This window comes from Lithobates pipiens, unplaced genomic scaffold, assembly GCF_037356315.1.
Source record: "Lithobates pipiens isolate NorthernLeopardFrog02 unplaced genomic scaffold, aLitPip1_a1.2 Scaffold_23, whole genome shotgun sequence".
In the NCBI taxonomy this organism is placed as follows: domain Eukaryota; kingdom Metazoa; phylum Chordata; class Amphibia; order Anura; family Ranidae; genus Lithobates; species Lithobates pipiens.
This window is the reverse complement of record NW_027507785.1, coordinates 27,734,612-27,753,875: the sequence shown is the minus strand read 5'-3', so window position 1 is coordinate 27,753,875 and position 19,264 is coordinate 27,734,612. Positions and strand designations below refer to the sequence as shown.

Below are 19,264 nucleotides of genomic sequence, written 5' to 3'. Positions count from 1 at the left end.
AGGGGGCGGAGACGAGACCAGTCACCGCGCACAAGAGGGAGCAGCAATGACCGGTCATTATTATGGGAAGCGCTAAGGTTTCACACTGAATTACTACAAAGAACTGGAAGAAACACACAAAGCACACCAAGATTTCATGAAGAATATACACTATATTGTCAAAAGTATTGAGACACCTGTCTTTACACGCACATGCACTTTAATGGCATCCCAGTCTTAAGCTGGATTCACACCTGTGCATTTTTAGTGCTTTTTGCAGATTTGCACTACAGTCCATTTACCATGGTTTCCTATGGAACACGTTCTGTAGAGCAAATCTGCAAAATGCACTAAAAGTGCATAGGTGCGAATCCAGCCTTAGTCTGTAGGGTTCGGTATTGAGTTGGCCCACCCTTTGCACCTATAACAGCTTCAACTCTTCTGGGAAGGCTGTCCACAAGGGTTAGGAGTGTGTCTATGGGAATGTTTGACCATTCTTCCAGAAGCACATTTGTGAGATCAGGCACTGATGTTGGAAAAGAAGGCCTGGCTCACAGTCTCCGCTCTAATTAATCCCAAAGGTGTTCTATTGAGTTGAGGTCAGGACTCTGTGCAGGCCAGTCAAGTTCCTCCACCCCAAACTCGCTCATCCATGTCTTTATGGACCTTGCTTTGTGCACTGGTCCAAATCATTTGGTGGAGGGGGGTATTATGGTGTAGGGATGTTTTTCAGGGGTTGGGTTTTGCCCCTTAGCTCCAGTGAAGGGATCTCTTAAGGCGTCAGCATACCAAGACATTTTGGACAATTTCATGCACCCAACTTTGTGGGAACAGTTTGGGGATGGCTCCTTCCTTTTCCAACATGACCGCTCACCAGTGCACAAAGCAAGGTCTATAAAAACATGGATGAGCGAGTTTGGGGTGGAAGAACTTGGCTGACCTGCACAGAGTCCTGACCTCAACCCGATGCAACACCTTTGGGATGAATTAGAACGGAGACTGAGAGCCAGGCCTTCTTGTCCAATATCAGTGCTGACCTCACAAATGCGTTTCTGGAAGAATGATCAAACATTCCCATAGACACCAGTGGCGGCTGGTGCTCAAAATATTTGGGGGGCGCAAACAAACTGAAAGATACTGAACCCCCCCCCCCCCCCCCGCCCATCAATTACAGCCTCACTCTGCCCAGTATATGCAGCCACATGAGACACTCAAATACAGCTACTTGTGCCCATCGTATGCAGCTACTTGTGCTTAGTATATGCGGCCACTTGTGCCCATCAAATGCAGCCGTCCCCTGGCTCGGCTGTCACTTCACTAACTCCCCCACCCAGTTGCGCGCAGGCACATTTATAGGGAGGGTGTGGAGGTGTCGGGCCGCCACTGATAGGCACACTCCTAAACCTTGTGGACGGCCTTCCCAGAAGAGTTGAAGCTGTTATAGCTGCAAAGGGTGGGCCAACTCAATATTGAACCCTACAGACTAAGACTGGGGTGCCATTAAAGTTCATGTAAAGGCAGGCGTCCCCAATACTTTTGACAATATAGTGTATGTCTAAATGACAGGTTCTCTTTGAATATGTACCATCTGGTTGCACGTGCTGGGACTTGTAGTCCCTAGGCAACAGTAAAAGCAGCACGTCGCTGTGGCGTCTGGGGATTTAAAAACGAATAAAAGAAAGATCAGAAGCGGCGAAGAAGGGACAGAACAGTAAAATAATACACACAACATATCAAACTGACAGAAGGTGTACAAATATTCCGCCGGTACTGAGTAAAGAAGCAGCGGCGCTATGCAAATACGAAAGTAAAATGCCGGGCGCGGTTTGATGTGAAATCAGACGCTTCCAGCATAATAATCTGGAATGGCGCTGCGATAAACACGGCTACTAAGGGGAGCACTTAGATCTGGCTTCCTGTTTTATTCTAATATTGTGAGACCTCCGGTATTCAATGCCCTATCTAGAAGGAGCTCACAGAAGCACCCCATTAAGCTGTATTTGCATTATTTTCCGCATAACGCAGTTTCAGGAAATCCAATGGCAATGCTGTAAAAAAAAAAAAAAAAAAAATACGTATTTAATAAAGTGCAACAAAGCAAACCGGCACTACCCCATAGTAAGCAAACGCAATGAAAAATTTGGGGAACAAAAAAATAAATTAGGCAATTACATTTAAAATGAAAGCCCATTGTAAATGAAATGGCAACACGCTGCAATGCAGTTCGACACGCGGAGAAATGCGTACATTGGTGTGAGTGGGTCCCTACTGACCGGTGTGCTGTTCTTATACTTTCTTTCTCATTAATATTTGATGTGAGATCTAATAAATATTTCCAAATCTCCAGGCACTGTTGAAGTTGCATAATACTTAAAGTAGAACTATAGACAAAACCTTATTTTTTCTCATTTTGGATAGAGCATTTTTTTTTTTCTCGCCATCTATGTCTCATTGCGCAGACAGGAAGTGAGAGAAAATCCCTGCAAAATATTGGAATTCCTTTGGGGACTCCCAGGTCACCAGAACTAGTATCCCCCGTTGGAAGATTTGGCCTCTATTACTTTTCAGTGGACAACCCACAATTTAGAGTTTTTCTTTTACTTTCAATGATAATGGTAATCGGGACAAAAGGGGGGGGGGGAGAGAGAGATCTCCCTAACAGGAGCACAGGCAGCAAAAAAAAAAAACCTGACAGGTGTTGTAATCCATCTCCACTCTATTTAAAACTAAAAGTTTTGCCTTTAGTCATACTTTATGCCCTGATGAAGGAGGTATGTGTTAGCCCCCAAAAAGTGTTGGCTCTCTAATTCTTTTGATTGTTCAGTTAAAACTCAGTCTCGCTCTATATTCGGCTTACAATAAATAAGACAGATAGTAGCAGTATTGGACAATGATAATTTGTCTGGCGCCACTTGCGTATGTAGGTACCCCATGTTTGTATTGCTGCTTGGGACAGAATGGGAAAATATTAAATGATATAGTTGTCACCAAAGCAGGGGATGGAGGGTGTGGGGTTGATAGTCGTTTGGGGGCAACTGATTAAGAGGGTATTTTTCTTCATTTTGGAGAGATTTCCTTTCACTTCCTGTTGCATTGTAGGTCAGTAAGTAAAGGGAAATCTCCCTAAGAGCAAAAGTCCATTGATGGTTAGATAGTTGGGATGGAAATCTGAATGAATGGATAGATTGATACCAAGATTGATGAATGGATGAATAGGTGAATGGATGGATTGATAGCTACATGGATGGATGGCTAGCTGGGTGGATGGATAGCTGGATGAATGGATGCCTAGCTGGATGGATGGAAGGGCGGATGCTGGATAGATAGTTGATGGGATGGTTGCGTGGGTAGAGGACGGATGGTTGCGTGGGTAGAGGACGGATGGTTGCGTGGGTAGAGGACGGATGGTTGCGTGGGTAGAGGACGGATGGTTGCGTGGGTAGAGGACGGATGGTTGCGTGGGTAGAGGACGGATGGTTGCGTGGGTAGAGGACGGATGGTTGCGTGGGTAGAGGACAGATGGTTGCGTGGCTAGCGGACGGATGGTTGCGTGGCTAGCGGACGGATGGTTTGCGTGGCTAGCGGACGGATGGTTTGCGTGGGTAGAGGACGGATGGTTTGCGTGGGTAGAGGACGGATGGTTTGCGTGGGTAGAGGACGGATGGTTTGCGTGGGTAGAGGACGGATGGTTTGCGTGGGTAGAGGACGGATGGTTGCGTGGGTAGAGGACGGATGGTTGCGTGGGTAGAGGACGGATGGTTGCGTGGGTAGAGGACGGATGGTTGCGTGGGTAGAGGACGGATGGTTGCGTGGGTAGAGGACGGATGGTTGCGTGGGTAGAGGACGGATGGTTGCGTGGGTAGAGGACGGATGGTTGCGTGGGTAGAGGACGGATGGTTGCGTGGGTAGAGGACGGATGGTTGCGTGGCTAGCGGACGGATGGTTTGCGTGGGTAGAGGACGGATGGTTTGCGTGGGTAGAGGATGGATGGTTTGCGTGGGTAGAGGACGGATGGTTGCGTGGGTAGAGGACGGATGGTTGCGTGGGTAGAGGACGGATGGTTGCGTGGGTAGAGGACGGATGGTTGCGTGGGTAGAGGACGGATGGTTGCGTGGGTAGAGGACGGATGGTTGCGTGGGTAGAGGACGGATGGTTGCGTGGGTAGAGGACGGATGGTTGCGTGGGTAGAGGACGGATGGTTGCGTGGGTAGAGGACGGATGGTTGCGTGGGTAGAGGACGGATGGTTGCGTGGCTAGCGGACGGATGGTTGCGTGGCTAGCGGACGGATGGTTTGCGTGGCTAGATAGTTGGACGGATGGTTTGCGTGGCTAGATAGTTGGACGGATGGTTTGCGTGGCTAGATAGTTGGACGGATGGTTTGCGTGGCTAGATAGTTGGACGGATGGTTTGCGTGGCTAGATAGTTGGACGGATGGTTGCGTGGCTAGATAGCTGGACGGATGGTTGCGTGGCTAGCGGACGGATGGTTTGCGTGGCTAGATAGCTGGACGGATGGTTTGCGTGGCTAGATAGCTGGACGGATGGTTTGCGTGGCTAGATAGCTGGACGGATGGTTTGCGTGGCTAGATAGCTGGACGGATGGTTTGCGTGGCTAGATAGCTGGACGGATGGTTTGCGTGGCTAGATAGCTGGACGGATGGTTGCGTGGCTAGATAGCTGGACGGATGGTTGCGTGGCTAGATAGCTGGACGGATGGTTGCGTGGCTAGATAGCTGGACGGATGGCTTGCGTGGCTAGATAGCTGGACGGATGGCTTGCGTGGCTAGATAGCTGGACGGATGGTTTGCGTGGCTAGATAGCTGGACGGATGGTTGCGTGGCTAGATAGCTGGACGGATGGTTGCGTGGCTAGATAGCTGGACGGATGGTTGCGTGGCTAGATAGCTGGACGGATGGTTGCGTGGCTAGATAGTTGGACGGATGGTTGCGTGGCTAGATAGTTGGACGGATGGTTGCGTGGGTAGAGGACGGATACCTGGAAGGATGGATAGGTAATCGGCTGGATGGCTAGCTGGAACTGAACGATTACATGATTGTTTTCGTATAGTGTATGGCTAGCAATAGGACGGGGGTGCTATTAAAAAGTTCATGTGCATGTAAAAAGCGGGTGTCCCAATACTTTTGAAAATAGAGTGTATATGCATGTGTTTTCACTGTATGGTTATTGTCTGAAAGGGATGTGATGCCTAGATAAATCACAGCCACATATCTGTCATTCTAGTCATTTTTCTATTGCCATGGACTGTAAACAATCGGTAAAATAAGAAACGTGATTAAATGTGAAAGTCTCTTCAAAAACTGCTTTCAAGTCATCTTTACTGTTATAACTGAAAAAGCGTCACCTGATAGGATAAACAATGTTGTTTCCCCTTTTGCGTTTATGGGGACTTGGGGACTGCTGTGCGACATTGAGAATTTCAAGCTTAATTTGCGACTTCTTCTTCTTCTTTTCTTCCAGATCAGCCGTTGGGTCTGCAGAATCACTTGAGACTAAGGACGCCGCCTCCACCGCTGTCCCACCCGCCGAACCCCCACCATGCAGCGTCGATCAACTCCCTGAACAGGGGCAACTTCACGCCTCGGAGTAACCCCAGCCCCGCCCCCACGGACCACTCGCTCTCAGGAGAGCAGCCCGGGAGTGTCCAGGATCCTGTCCATGCCCAGGACAACTGGCTCCTCAATAGCAACATCCCCCTGGAGACCAGGTACGGCTCAGTGGCTGCCGGTAGGATCGCGTGCTGCTTTGAGGGCTGTGATGGCAGGTTAGAGACAGGAAAAAGGTAATCTTATGATTCATAAAAGGCTGTTGAAAAATGTAGTCATCGGGACTTCTTTTGTTTTTTGTTTGAAGCATGCGGACAAGGAAATAGATTCTGAGATATTTCGGGAGTTTGACAAGCGCCAACAAAACTCCGTAAACTGTGATAACTAGAGACGATCAGCTATATACACTAAATCTAAACTCAACAATATGTATTCGTATCTCCTGGTCTTCTGAGACAGAAAGGATAGAAACACCTTCTAGCCTAAAAAGCTTTGTTGAGGAAAAAACAATCCCCTATGGGTGACCAATGTACATTAGTAGCAGTTAAAGAGGAAGTAAACCCTGATGAGTTTATTTCCTCTTTGATTCCCTGCAAAGGTAAAGCATAATGGACTACTATGCATCGCATAGTAGTCCATTATGTGTCACTTACCTGACACAGGAGCCAGCGAAGTCGCCGCTGTCCCCTGTAGTCCGGCGCATCCATCTTCTCGGTGGGTTTCACTGCTCCGCCGCTGTCATTTGACGAAGCCGCGATGACGTCACTCCTGCGCATGCGCACGGGAGACGCCACTCGCGGCATATCGCCGTTGACAGCGGCGCGCTCAGTGCGTCGTAGACGGTGGTGCCTGTTTTTCGGCAAATATCTCCTAAACCGTGTAGGTTTGGGAGATATTTCTTGGACCTACAGGTAAGCCTTAATCTAGGCTTACCTGTAGGTCAAAGTGGTTTGTAAGGGTTTACAACCACTTTAACCCCAGGGCTTGTTTCTTAGAGACTAGGTGCAGGAACTCCCCCCTTCTGAGTCATCCCTTGTCTCTGCCCACCCTTACCTACCTTTGAGCACCTTCCCTTGGTTCTACCCCCTATCCACCTCCCTGTACCACCCCTTTTTAGAGAATACAGAACCAAGTATTATTTTGTGCTACTGAGTAATTTGTATGGAAGTCTTGGGAGGGGGTGGACATGGCCTTCTAGCTTTTCTAGCTTGGTTCACCCTCTCTCATGGAGTCTCCCTTTGGGGGAGCCCCACCGAGTACTTGGGTGGGTCTGTTTTGGCAGACCCTCCAGAGAAAGAGGTTGTCTGGTTTCGGCCAGGCGGGCCTAGTGAGTACCTCAGTCCCTGTCTGGAGCCTAACTCCCCGGGGGATGAGGGAGGACCGCGTAACACCCATGACACGTTTTGTGTCACTCTTTATGTGTGTGCACTTTTTTTGGTACCGACTGGAGTTTATGGGTGTGTTTCACATGCCACTGGCTTTTCAAAAGCAAAAATTTGTATGGAATGTGTTAATGATAACTAGAAACATAGTAAAACAGTGAGCAACAATAGACCCCACCCCAACAGAAATGACCCCCCCCCCCCCTTCCAGCAGCAATGGATCTCTCACACAACAATAGACTCCCTTCCCCCCCCCCCAGCAAGAATGGACACCCTGCAACAAAATAAGCAACAAGAGGCCCTCCAACAGCCAGCAACAATTGACCTCCTACAACAGAAGACCCCCCCACCAGCAACAATAGACCCCCATGCAAAAAAATAGGACCCCCATCAGCCACTATAGATCCCCAAGCAGCCAGCATCAGTAGACCCATCAGCATACCCCAGCACTGCTTGCCATTATTACATACCTTCAGTTCTAGAGGTGCTGGAACTGAACCCCCCCCCGGCGTTACCACTAAAAACAAGGCCCTGGTTAACCCTTATAGAATATCTTACTTAAAATGAAATTCCAATTGCAGGGGAGGCCTAAAATGTGTATTTGTATCTCAAGGCAGATGTAAGGGAAAAATGAGTGGGCCAATCACACACGCTGGCAATTACATTTCTGTGGGTGTTGAAGCGTCAGGCGGTACCTACAGGAAAGGACTCTGTGACTCTTACTCCAGAAGTTAAAGGGGTTGTAAACCCTCAATGCATTCTGTATTCCTGTAATGCAGCTGCCCCCCTAGAGCCCCCCCCCCCCTTTACTTACTTGAGCCCGGTCTTTACCGCGACAGGGATGAGCACACCAGCTCCAGCCGGTGTCTCAGGTCCTGATTGGATAGATTGATAGCAGCGCAGTCATTGGCTATCCGCTGCTGTCAATCAAATCCAATGATGTGGGAGCCGGGGGGCGGAGCCAAGTCCTGCTGTCTGTGTCAATGGATGCAACGGCAGGACATGGGAGTGCGCCCTGCGCAAGTGCCCCTCCAAGGGAGGGCGCTTCTCCGAATGGGGCATTTGAGAAGAGGAGGAGCCAGGAGCGCCGCTGTGGGACCCCTGAAGAGGAGGATCGGGGGAACTCTGTGCAAAACTAACTGCACAGAGGAGGTAAGTATGAGGTGCTTTTTTTTTTTTTTTTTTTTTTATTAATTTTTTTAAATACACAAACCTTTGTGTTTAAAGTTGCAGTTGAATCCACAGGGATACTATAATGAGAAATAAAAGAGCAGCTGTGACGAAAATGAGTAAAACTAGATAAGTAATTTTTGTTAAAATTGGATTTCTGCTTAAATTTTTTTTTTTTTCCCCCCTTCTTTTTCGGTTACAATGGTCATCAGGACAAACTTAGGGGATCTCTCCCCAGTGGGGACATAGACAGCAATAAAAACCTGACAGAGGTTCTAACCTTTTACAAAAAAAAAAAAAAGAGAGGGCACAACAAGAATTGGGCTTTATCCCACGCACCATCAGTTATTAATAATCTTCAAATAAATATACTCGCAAACCATGTTATATGTGATAACCACAGGATATCAGAGAAAGCATCAGCTACAAAGTTGCTTAGTCCACTCTGTGCACAGACCGTGAGAGGACACCACCAGGATGTTTGGTGGCTTACGCGTTTCGAGGGACGTACCCCCTTCTTCAGGTTTGGCTCTGAAGAAGTGGGTGTTTCCCTCCCATATTCTGGGTTTATCACATGGATTTGTGAGTTATTTTATTTGTGAATTATTAGCCAACCACAGTACATATTCTGCGGCAGGTGGCCACGTGCTGGCAAAATCATATACGTATACAGAATTTTGGCTGCACGGGTTAAGAGGGGGCGCTGTGCTCCCATCCTACAAGTAGCTGGGCCAATCACAGCACTCTGTACCTATGTGATTAGCTGTAGCCAATCGCAGATCACTAATTATCACAGCTGTCATGAATGGTAAACCCATTCCAGACAGTTGAAAACTCTGCTGTTCAACTGCAAAACTGATCTCCATTGTAAAAACAAACAAAGTGTTAAAAAAAAAAAAAAAAAAAATCAACACCCTGAACAGTACAGTGTTACTATGGTAGCAATTAACTACTCTAATGAAAATATGTAAAACAAAAATAGTAAAAATTTAATTTTTTTTTTTTTTTTTTTACATACTGTCACCAGTCAGTGTCTCTGATCACCACCACATCAGTCATATGATGACACTCTACTGCACTGGTGACAGTATGTATTAAAAAAAACAAAAAAGAAAAAAAAAGAAAAATGTGATGTAAAGGTATTCAGTTTCTATATTTTCCCCAAAAAAATTGTGGCAAAAAAAAAAAAGAAAAAAAAAAAATCTCCATGCCTCTTACTAAATGCCTCAAACTGTCTACATTCCAAAAGGGGTAATTTGGAGGGAATTTGTACTGTTCTGATATTTTAAGATCTCAAGAAATGTGAAACTTTAGGATCAAATATAGAATTACCATAGTTTGTGGACGCTATCACCTTCAACACAAATTTAAATACACTTATTGGGATTTTTGATTTTTTACCAAAAAAACATGTAGCAGAATACATCTCGGCCCAAATTTATGATAACATTTGATTTTATCAGATATAAAGGAAAAGAACCAAAAAAAATAAATAAAAAAAAACATTTTTTTTTTACTTTTCTGTCATAAAACAGAAAGTAGAAAAATGTTTTTTATTTTATTTTTTATTTTTTTTATTTTGATCCTTTTATATCGCAAAAGATAAAAATTCCAGTGGTGATCAAAGAAAGCTTTATTTGTGTGAAAAGAATGATAAAAATGTAATTTGTGTACAGTGTTGCATGACTTCGCATATGCCAGTTAAATAATGGCGTGGTGCTGAGAAGCAAAAATGCCCTTAGTAATGAAGGGGGTAGAAAAGATGTAGCTGGATAGCCGCACTCCAAATTATTCAACTTTATTTCAAAAATGTAATTAAAATCATAGCATCTAGGCTGGCAAACAGACTAACTGCACAGCCGCTGACATGTTTCACACCGAACACTGTGCTTAGTCATAGCTCAGCTGTTTTGGGAGAAGTCATTACCTTAGAGCGGTAATTCTTTGTAATGAAGGGGGTAAAAAGTTCCAGGGCTCAAGTGGTTAATGGTGCATGGGATACTGCATTAGGCTGGTGCTCCGTCTCTTGTGTTTTTTTTTTTGTTTTTTTATATATATACATATATATATATATATATATATATATATATATATATATATATATATATAATATATATATATATATATATATATATATAATATATATATATTTTTTATTTTTTTTTTCCTACCTTGGCTCCCCCAGTTCTAGGAGGGCAGCAGGGCGGTGTGAATATCTTTGACCCGTATGGTGAAGCAGATGTTTATGAAGAACTAGCACCAAACCATCACACCCATGCTCATGAGGTGTTTTGTTTTGGTAGAGGTTCTAACCTTTCCTGCTCTAAAATTAAAAATTAAATTATTTTTGTTAAAGGGATTGTAAAGTGAATTTTTTCTTTTTTTAAAATAACAAACATGTTATAATTACCTCCACTGTGCAGCTCGTTTTGCACAGAGTGGCCCCGAACCTGCTCTTCTGGGGTCCCTCGGCGGCTGTCTCTGCTTCCTCCCTCAGATGCTTCTCACCTTCATGCGAGCTCCCTTGCATGGTGAGAAGCATCTGCGGGCACGCTCCCGTGATACAGCCGGTGGCTATAGCCGCTCGCTGTATCACTCCGCCCCCGGCGCTCCGCGTCAGTGGATGTGATTGACAGCAGCGTGAGCCAATGGCTGCGCTGCTTTCCATCCATCCACTCCAGCCAATCAGCGGCCAGGCTGAACGGTGGAAAGGACGTCGGGGGACGAGCGCGGGACTTTCGAGGGGTGAGGTAAGTAAAATGGGGGGGCTGGGGGTGCAGGCACTGTCAGATGTTTTTTCACCTTAATGCATAGAATGCATTAAGGTGAAAAAGCATTTACCTTTACAACCCCTTTAATGTACATTATTTTTTGGAGGGTTGAGCTAAGTTTTAGGGTTCAGGAGAGGGTAGGGTTTAGTGTTAGGGTCAGCTTATTTTAATCTTGAGGTTACGGGTCAGGGACCCTCTGAGGAATGCTTTTACTTGCTTTTGTTGATGACTAGGGATGAGGTTGGGTGTTTGGATCCAATGTGTGGGCGAACCCACCAGAAATCGGGCAGAACAGTGGCTAAGTGGTTAGCACTTCTGCCTAGCAGCAATAGATAGGGTCATCGGTTTGAACCCCAACCACTGCGCTACCTGCACACAATTTGCATGTTCTCCATGTGTTTGCGTGGGTTTCCTCCCAAGTACTCCGGTTTACTCTCACACTCCAAAGACATGCTGGTAGGTTAATTGGCTCCTGTATTGGCCCTAGTGTATGTATGACTGTGTGTTAGGGTCCTCTTTACATTGTAAGCTCCTTGAGGGCAGGGACTAATGTGAATGTATTATAAACATGTATATTGATTGCGCTATAGCAGTACCTGAAAAAAAATAAGATAATCCAAATCTTTCACTGTTCTTTGCCAATCCTTATCGTCTGAGGCATTCCCCACCCTGCAGCTGCACATATGCCCTCCCCTTGCATACATATGGCTGCGAGTTGGGGGAAAACCTTATGATTGACATAGTACAGTGATATAGTCCTGGTGGGCTCACTCATGTTGGATCCAAGCACACGCCCAAGCTTATCCCTAATGCTGATAGCCCAGAGTCGAGGCCTATCAGCAGTGAACTTGTTGAGGATGCCGTAGGACATGGGTGCTCAACTTGTGGCCCTTCAGCTGTTGCAGAACTACAACTCCCATCATGGCTTTGCCTTTTGGGAGTCATGCTTGCAACTGTCAGCAGCTTGCAATGCCTCATGGGACTTGTAGTTCCGCAACAGCTGGAGAGCCACAGGTTGAGCACCCATGCTGTAGGCACATCCCTAGCAGCTGAGTAGAAACGAGGTCTAAAGAAAACTGAAAACGAGAGGTCATCCCGGGGAATTGGCGCTGAGCTGGCTCCTGAGACCCCAGATTGACATGCCTGTCATAGAGCTTCCATCACTTCCATCCAGCAGTTATTTCGGTTTTTTTAAAGTCCCCTTTGAAGTTGGCAGAGAGAATTCTGTGAGCTATCACCTAGCCTGAGAGTGAAGGAAATTCCAGTCACTAAGTGCTTGCAGTGGAGGCCATGGTTTTATGGGTCACTGGCCTTCTCAAATGTCACTCAAATGTCCTCTTACGTTTTTCTGAAATAAATGCAGCATGAAGAAGAGCTGTTTTTCACCAATAACACTTTTTATCTTTTTTTTAATCTGCATTTGACTGATAGATTTCCCCATCTCCTACTGATTGATAGGCCATCTTTGGAATGCAGAAACACTCCTTGTGGAGGAGTTCTCTCTTTACAGCAGAATTTAGACTACACACGGGAGGGACAAAGAGTAAACTGAATACAAAGGTAGAGGCATGCTAGGCCTTCTTTGTGATTCCTAAAGCCCACCAACCTTTGAGATCCATCACCTTCTGGTAGTGTAGCAGGCTAGCTTTCCTTCTTCACACCTTTCTATTGCCAAAAAAAAGGTGTGGGAGGGGGCAGGCAGACAATGCAGGTTTAAGGGGTTCTCAAGCACATTATAGGAAGATATGTAGGTGTGTGCTGGCCCATTTACCTGTCTGCATGGATGCATGTTTTTAAATTTTTTTATAATACTGGTATACCTTTATCATGGGGCACTATTTGTCCCGTTGATGCTAACAATGGGGCACTATTTGTCCCGTTGACGCCAACACTGGGCACTATTTGTCCTGTTGATGCCAACAATGGGCATGATTTCTCCCGTTGACGCTAACAATGGGGCACGATTTCTCCTGTTGTTGCCAACAATGGGGCACGATTTCTCCCATTGACGCCAACAATGGGCGACGATTTCTCCCGTTGATGCCACCAATGGGGCATGATTTCTCCCGTTGATGCCACCAATGGGGCATGATTTTTCCCATTGATGCCAACAATGGGGCACAATTTCTCCCGTTGATGCCAACAATGGAGCACGATTTCTCCCATTGACGACAACATAGGGGCACGATTTCTCCCGTTGACGACAACATAGGGGCACGATTTCTCCCATTGACGACAACATAGGGGCACGATTTCTCCCATTGACGACAACATAGGGGCACGATTTCTCCCATTGACGACAACATAGGGGCACGATTTCTCCCATTGACGACAACATAGGGGCATGATCTCTCCCATTGATGACAACAATGGGGAACTATTTCTCCCAATGACGCAAACAATGGGGAACTATTCCTCAAACTGATGCCAACAGTGGGACACTATCCCCCCCCCCCCCCCAGTACATGTTTACATGCACAGTTTCTACTCCAAATAGCCACAGTCTGGCCCCCCTAAAGTTTGAAGGACAGTAGTCTGACCCTTTTGTTTAGAAATTTTGAAGAGCGCCTGCTCTATTCCCTTGGCAGCCAACCTTCTCCTTTATTCTCCCTCAGCCTCCTCTCACCCAATGCATGGCTATTGTCTCTATGTTGGATGACCGAGAAGAACCCTGTTCTTCTAGGTCATGACAGATGACCCTAGAATGCCGGTGCTTGGGGGGGAGAAAAGGCTGTGGGGGATCAGTTTTACAGCCTAGAGGGAGCCTTCAGCAGTGGAAGCTTGGGTAAGTAAAAGTGCTTCTCCCAGCCCCCTAGACTTAAACGGCATTTAACCCTTGTAGTTGGTAGGCAGCCCCACTGCAAGAAATGCAGCTTTAAAAATGCTGCAAACGCTGATCCTGCCAAAAGGCCAGTTAGTCCATGTGTACTCTGCCTCTGTTGCATTGAAATCTTGAGCAGGCCATACCTTATGCAATGTTTTTTTCCTTCCACCACGGCCTTGGATTTTGACAACCTTTAATTTGACTATAAATGAATTTGCCTAACTAAATAATTGTTTTTATAAGACCATAGGCTTTTATTTAGTACAGCTATTTTAATAAACTCTTTGTTTTAGGTTTTTTTTTTCTTCCAACCTCTCAAATGAACAGCAAAGAAAAAAAAACTATCCAATCATTATGATGCAATGTCCTGAGCTGTGCTAAAACACTCTACTTTACCTGCATTTCACTATATACATTCACAACCACTTTATTAGGTACACCTTGCTAGTACCGGGTTGAACCCCATTTTGCCTTCATTCTTCGTGGCATAGATCCAACAAGGTGTTGGAAACATTCCTCAAAGATTTTGGTCCATAGTGACATGATGGCATCACGCAGTTGCTGCAGGTTTATCGGCTGCAAAGCCATGATACAAATCTTCCGCCACCACATCCCAAAGGTGCTCTATTGGATTGAGATGACTGTGGATGCCATTGGAGTACAGTGACCTCATTGTCATGTTCAAGAAACCAGTGGTGAGATGATTTGAGCTTTGTGACATGGTGCATTATCCTGCTGGAAGGAGCCATCAGAAGATGGGGACACTGTAGTCGTAAAGGAATGGACACGGTCAGCAACAATACTCAGCCCATGATGTTTAAACGATGCTCAATTGGTATAAAGGGGCCAAAAGTGTGCCAAGAAAATATCCCCCACGCCATTACACCGCCACCAGCCTGAACCATTGCTATAAGGCAGGATGGGTCCATGCTTTCATTTTGTTCCCGCCAAATTCTGACCTTACCATCTAATTGTCACCACTGAAATCAAAACTTATCACATCAGGCAATGTTTTTTCAATCTTCTATTGTCCAATTTTGTGGAGCCTGTGTGAATTGTAGCCTCAACTTCCTGTTCTTAGCTGACAGAAGTGGCACCTGGTGTGGTCTTCTGCTGTTTTAGCCCATCTGCTTCAAAGTTCAATGTGTTTGATGTGCATTTAGACATGGGATTCTGCATACCTTGGTTGTAACGAGTAGTTATTTGAGTTACTGTTGCCTTTCTATCATTTCGACCAGTCTGCCCATTCTCCTCTGACATCAACAAGGCATTTTCGCCCACGCGACTGCCACTCACTGGCTATTTTCTCTTTTTCGGACCATTCTTTGTATACCCGAGAGATGGTTGGCCTGAAAATCCCAGTAGATCAGCAGTTTTTAAAATGCTTAAACCAGGTTGTCTGTCAACAACCATGCCATGTTCAAAGTGACTGATTCCCTTTCTTCCCCATTCTGATTCTTGGTTTGAACTTCAGCAAGTTGTCTTAACCACATCTAGATGCCTAAATCCATTGAGTTGCTGCCATGTGATTGGCTGATTTAGCAATTTGTGTTACCAAGCAATTGAACAGCAATTTTCTCTAATAAAGTGTCCGGTGACATGTAAATTGCATATAAAACTTAACAATAAAAAGGAAGTCCAAGTGTCAAAAAGTCTTCTTATTTGAAGATCCTGTCAAAGCTGGTTCTCCATCACCAAAATGTTTAGAAATCCATGCATAAGGAACCACCACCACAATGGTAAACAAAATGCAAGCTCACCAGCTGACCATGACCAAAAGGTCGCAAAGGGGCCCATTCAAACTGTTGGGGTTACCACACTTTCTTTGGCCCAATTCTAAGATCCTTACAGAGATAGTCTGTACATCACCATTCCAGCAGCATTCATGTAGGAACACTTGCGAGATAGGAGGGTTTGCTTTCTGTTTCTTATGTTGTATCATGAATACATTTCAAACTTTCGAGATACGTTTAGACATAATGGCTAGCATTGCCTTGCTTCTTGTTCCAGGATTTCTGTACCTGACACCAATGAGCGTGTGTGTGTGTGTGTGTGTGTGTGTGTGTGTGTGTGTGTGTGTGTGTGTGTGTGTGTGTGTGTGTTTTGGGACTACTCAATTAACTGATAAGCAAAAGGAGTCCCCAGACTTTTACCAAAACAATGTGAGATATACTGGTGCACTGCAGCTAAATACTCATATTCCATGTATGCATTCCAGGAACTCATTTAAAGCATTGACACTGAAGGTGTTCTGTAAATTCCTGCAAATAGAGGCTCTCCAAGTGTGGATGAGGGGGAAATAACCTTGATCTCCCTGAGGATTTCTGAAAGTTCCATGTGACCTCTCTTCGGGTCTCCAAGTTCTCCTTCAGAATGTATAAATTAACAGGCAAATCACACGGCGGATTACAAGCACAGCCGCTCGGTGACCACTAACTAAAGCTGACATTTAATATAACACATTAATCAAAAAAAGTGACTGGGCTCATTTTCTCTAATTAGGCAATTATGCCGAGCATTCATATTACTTGGCTAATGACCACAGGTCAGAACTGGAGATCATTATTCAGTCCGATATGACCGATGGCTTTCTGGAGGGAAATTGCTGTGTTGTGTTTGCTCACAGTTTGACCTTTAACCTTTTTATGCCAGTGGAGGGGGAATCTGTGCGATATTTTTCAGGCCCCGTGTTGCTGCAGAGATAATTGAAATGTATAGACATCCGCTGCTTTAATAGCATCTAGACAAGTATGAAATGGTGGAGCCTAGAACATGGCCAGATATCCAAACTCAATCCAAGTATCTTGCAGTGTCTACAGGCACCAGTTGGGACCTAAACTGGAATGCTTGGGTCAAGAGTTTAGGCTATGGTGGTTGAAGAGCACCTTCCGTCCCTGATACCACTCCCATCACTGGTTCAAAGGATGCAAAAGCAATTGAGCAGCTCTACAATCTGAGGCTTTTGCATGGATTTCCAACATACTATTCCCAATACATACTCTCCGGGAAAAGTAGCTGTATGGGTAAGTGGGTGCTGTAGCAACCACCGGCTGGAATCCTTGATAGAGTGAGAAAACGTCACCAGCACATCATGGTTCCCAAGAACAAGTCCAAAGCTTTATTCGGCAATCACAACATTATAATAGAAGCAACATTTTGGAGCCTCACAGGACCCCTTCATCAGAAATGTCACCTAATCCTTGGAGGCTCCGAAACATTGCTTCTAATGGTGGCTGTTGCGTGGACAACGCGGAATAAGGAGTCTAGATCAAGAGAATGCTGTTGAACAATTCCCAATATATTAATAGTTAAACAGGCACAAAATTATGACAGTGTTATGGTGTCTTCTATATCCGCTAACCAGAATAAGACTTTAGTAGACCCCTTTTCTTAGCAGGGGTCACCGGAGGCCTCCACAAACAGTTGACATCATTATGGTTTCTGCTATGTCCACTGATCAGAGGAAGACCTCAGAAGACCCCTTATCTTAGTAGCAGTTACTGTTGGTCTTTGCAAACACAGATCCACTATATGGCCAAAAGTTTGAGGACTTCTGACCATGACACCTACATCTTTTTGGACATCCTGTTGCAAAAGCATGGTCATTAATATGGATTTACTCTCCACTCTTCCAGGAAGGACTTCCACACAATTTGGAAAGGTGCTGTGGGAATTTGTGCTCATTTATCCAAATGAGCACTTATGATGTCAGGTGACATGTTGGATTAAAAGTACTAGTTCACAGTTGCCACTACAATTCTTCACTAAGGTGTTCAGTATGATTGAGGTCAGAGCTTTGCACAGGCCACTCAAGTTCCTCCACACCAAACTTTTCAAATGTGTCCTTATGGAGCTGGCTGGGGGGCGTCATCATTCTTGAATAGAAAAGAGCCTTCCTTAAACTGTTACCAGAAATGTGGACGCTCACACTCATTTAAAACGTATGCTGTAGTATTAACAGTACCCTTCACTGGAGACATGTGAAAACTTGGAGGGGTGTACAGTGTACCCATCCTTTTGGACATATAGTAAGTATACAATATACAGAAGGCTTCAGTGCCCCTCCTTGACACAGTTGTGTCATAGACCTAGCCTAGGTTGTTTCTCCTTCAACCATTTGGAGAACACTTGTATGTATTGGTCTTTTACTACTTTTGTGGCTGATGTTTGATTATTTGGATCCAAAGGCAGATTGAAGGATTTAAACATTTTGAGCTTCCAAGCAGTAAATAGAATTATGCCAACCACTTCTCGGCACCAGTGGCATCTGAAAGCCCTCATAGTATACTGTCCCTAATACTTTAGGGGGGCTGTGGACAGTGGGAGTAGAAAATACTCCAGCATCAGTGCGTGTAGGCAATATCTCGGACTTGGTTGTCAGTGAGAGTAAAAAAATTACATCTGTGGACAGTAGGAGAAATGGTGCCCCATCATTGGTGTCCATAGGAGGAATAGTGCCCTCTCATTGGTATTAGTGGGAGAAATAGTGCCCCATCATTGGTGTCAGTAGAAGGAATAGTGCCACATCAATGGTATTAGCTGGAGGAATAGTGCTCCATCGATGGTGTCAGTGAGAGCAATAGTGCCCCATTGTTGGTGTCAGTGGGAGGAATAGTGCTCCATCGATGGTGTCAGTGAGCGCAATAGTGCCCCATTGTTGGTGTCAGTGGGAGGAATAGTGCCCCAGTGTTGGTGTCAGTGGGAGAAATAGTGCCCCATTGTTGGTGTCAGTGGGAATAATAGTGCCCCAGTGTTGGTGTCCATGGGAGTAATAGTGCCCCAGTATTGGTGTCAGCGAGAGGAATAGTGGGCCATTATTAGTCTCAGCGGGAGGAATATTGCCCCATTGTTGGTCTCAGCGTGAGGAATATTGCCCCATTGTTAGTGTCAGTAGACAGAATAGTGCTCTACTGTTGGTGTGAGTAGAAAGAATATTGCTCCATCATTGGCATCAGTGGGAGCAAAAGTGCCCCACTGTTGGTGGAAGTCATGGCGCCTCATCATTGGTGTCAATGGCATGGGGGATTGGTGCTCCACTGTTGGTGTCAGTAGATGGAATTCTGCTCCATCATTGGCAACAGTGAGAGTAATAGTGCCCCACTGTCTGTAGAAGTTTAAGTTTAAACGCCTCATCATTGGCGTTAGTGGGAGGAATAGTGCTCCAAGTGCTGGAAAAACCTTGTAAAGGGCTACATTTTGAGAACACCGCTCAATTGTATTTCCCTTCAGTCCTTCCATGGGACCTACTGAAAAGGTTTTGCAGGGAGGGGTGGATGGGCTGAACCGAGCACAGAGTAATTATACATTCCCAAAAGAGGATGACGTACAAGGAGGGAGGAGCTAGGGAATTGACTCTTCCTGGAGTTATCAAATTTTCTAGCAAGTTTTAGGCCTTGTGCGCACTGGGCGTAAAAAATGCTGCTTATACAGGCGATTGGCATTTTTTCTTCTTTCAGCCTGTAGAAGCAACTCTGTGTTCGATGAACTCTGTGTTCGATGTGTCTGTGCACATTTTAGGTGTTTACAGGTTTTTCTGTGCTTTTACTTACAATATTTTAGGTTGGTGACGGGATT

The 19,264-nt window shown here is 45.3% G+C and overlaps 1 protein-coding gene across 12 annotated transcripts in view; it reads left to right on the top strand.

Moving 5' to 3' along the window:
* TENM4 (teneurin transmembrane protein 4) overlaps window positions 1-19,264 on the top strand; it is a 2,098,843-nt gene that overhangs the window by 1,752,672 nt on the left and 326,907 nt on the right. For 9 of the 12 annotated variants that reach the window (XM_077451388.1, XM_077451386.1, XM_077451385.1 and 6 more), the window contains one exon: window positions 5,458-5,779. In XM_077451388.1, the coding sequence (XP_077307514.1) occupies window positions 5,458-5,779 (322 nt within the window). The remainder of the gene's footprint in view (window positions 1-5,457; window positions 5,780-19,264) is intronic. The other 3 variants (XM_077451390.1, XM_077451387.1, XM_077451393.1) reach the window with 1 other exon arrangement.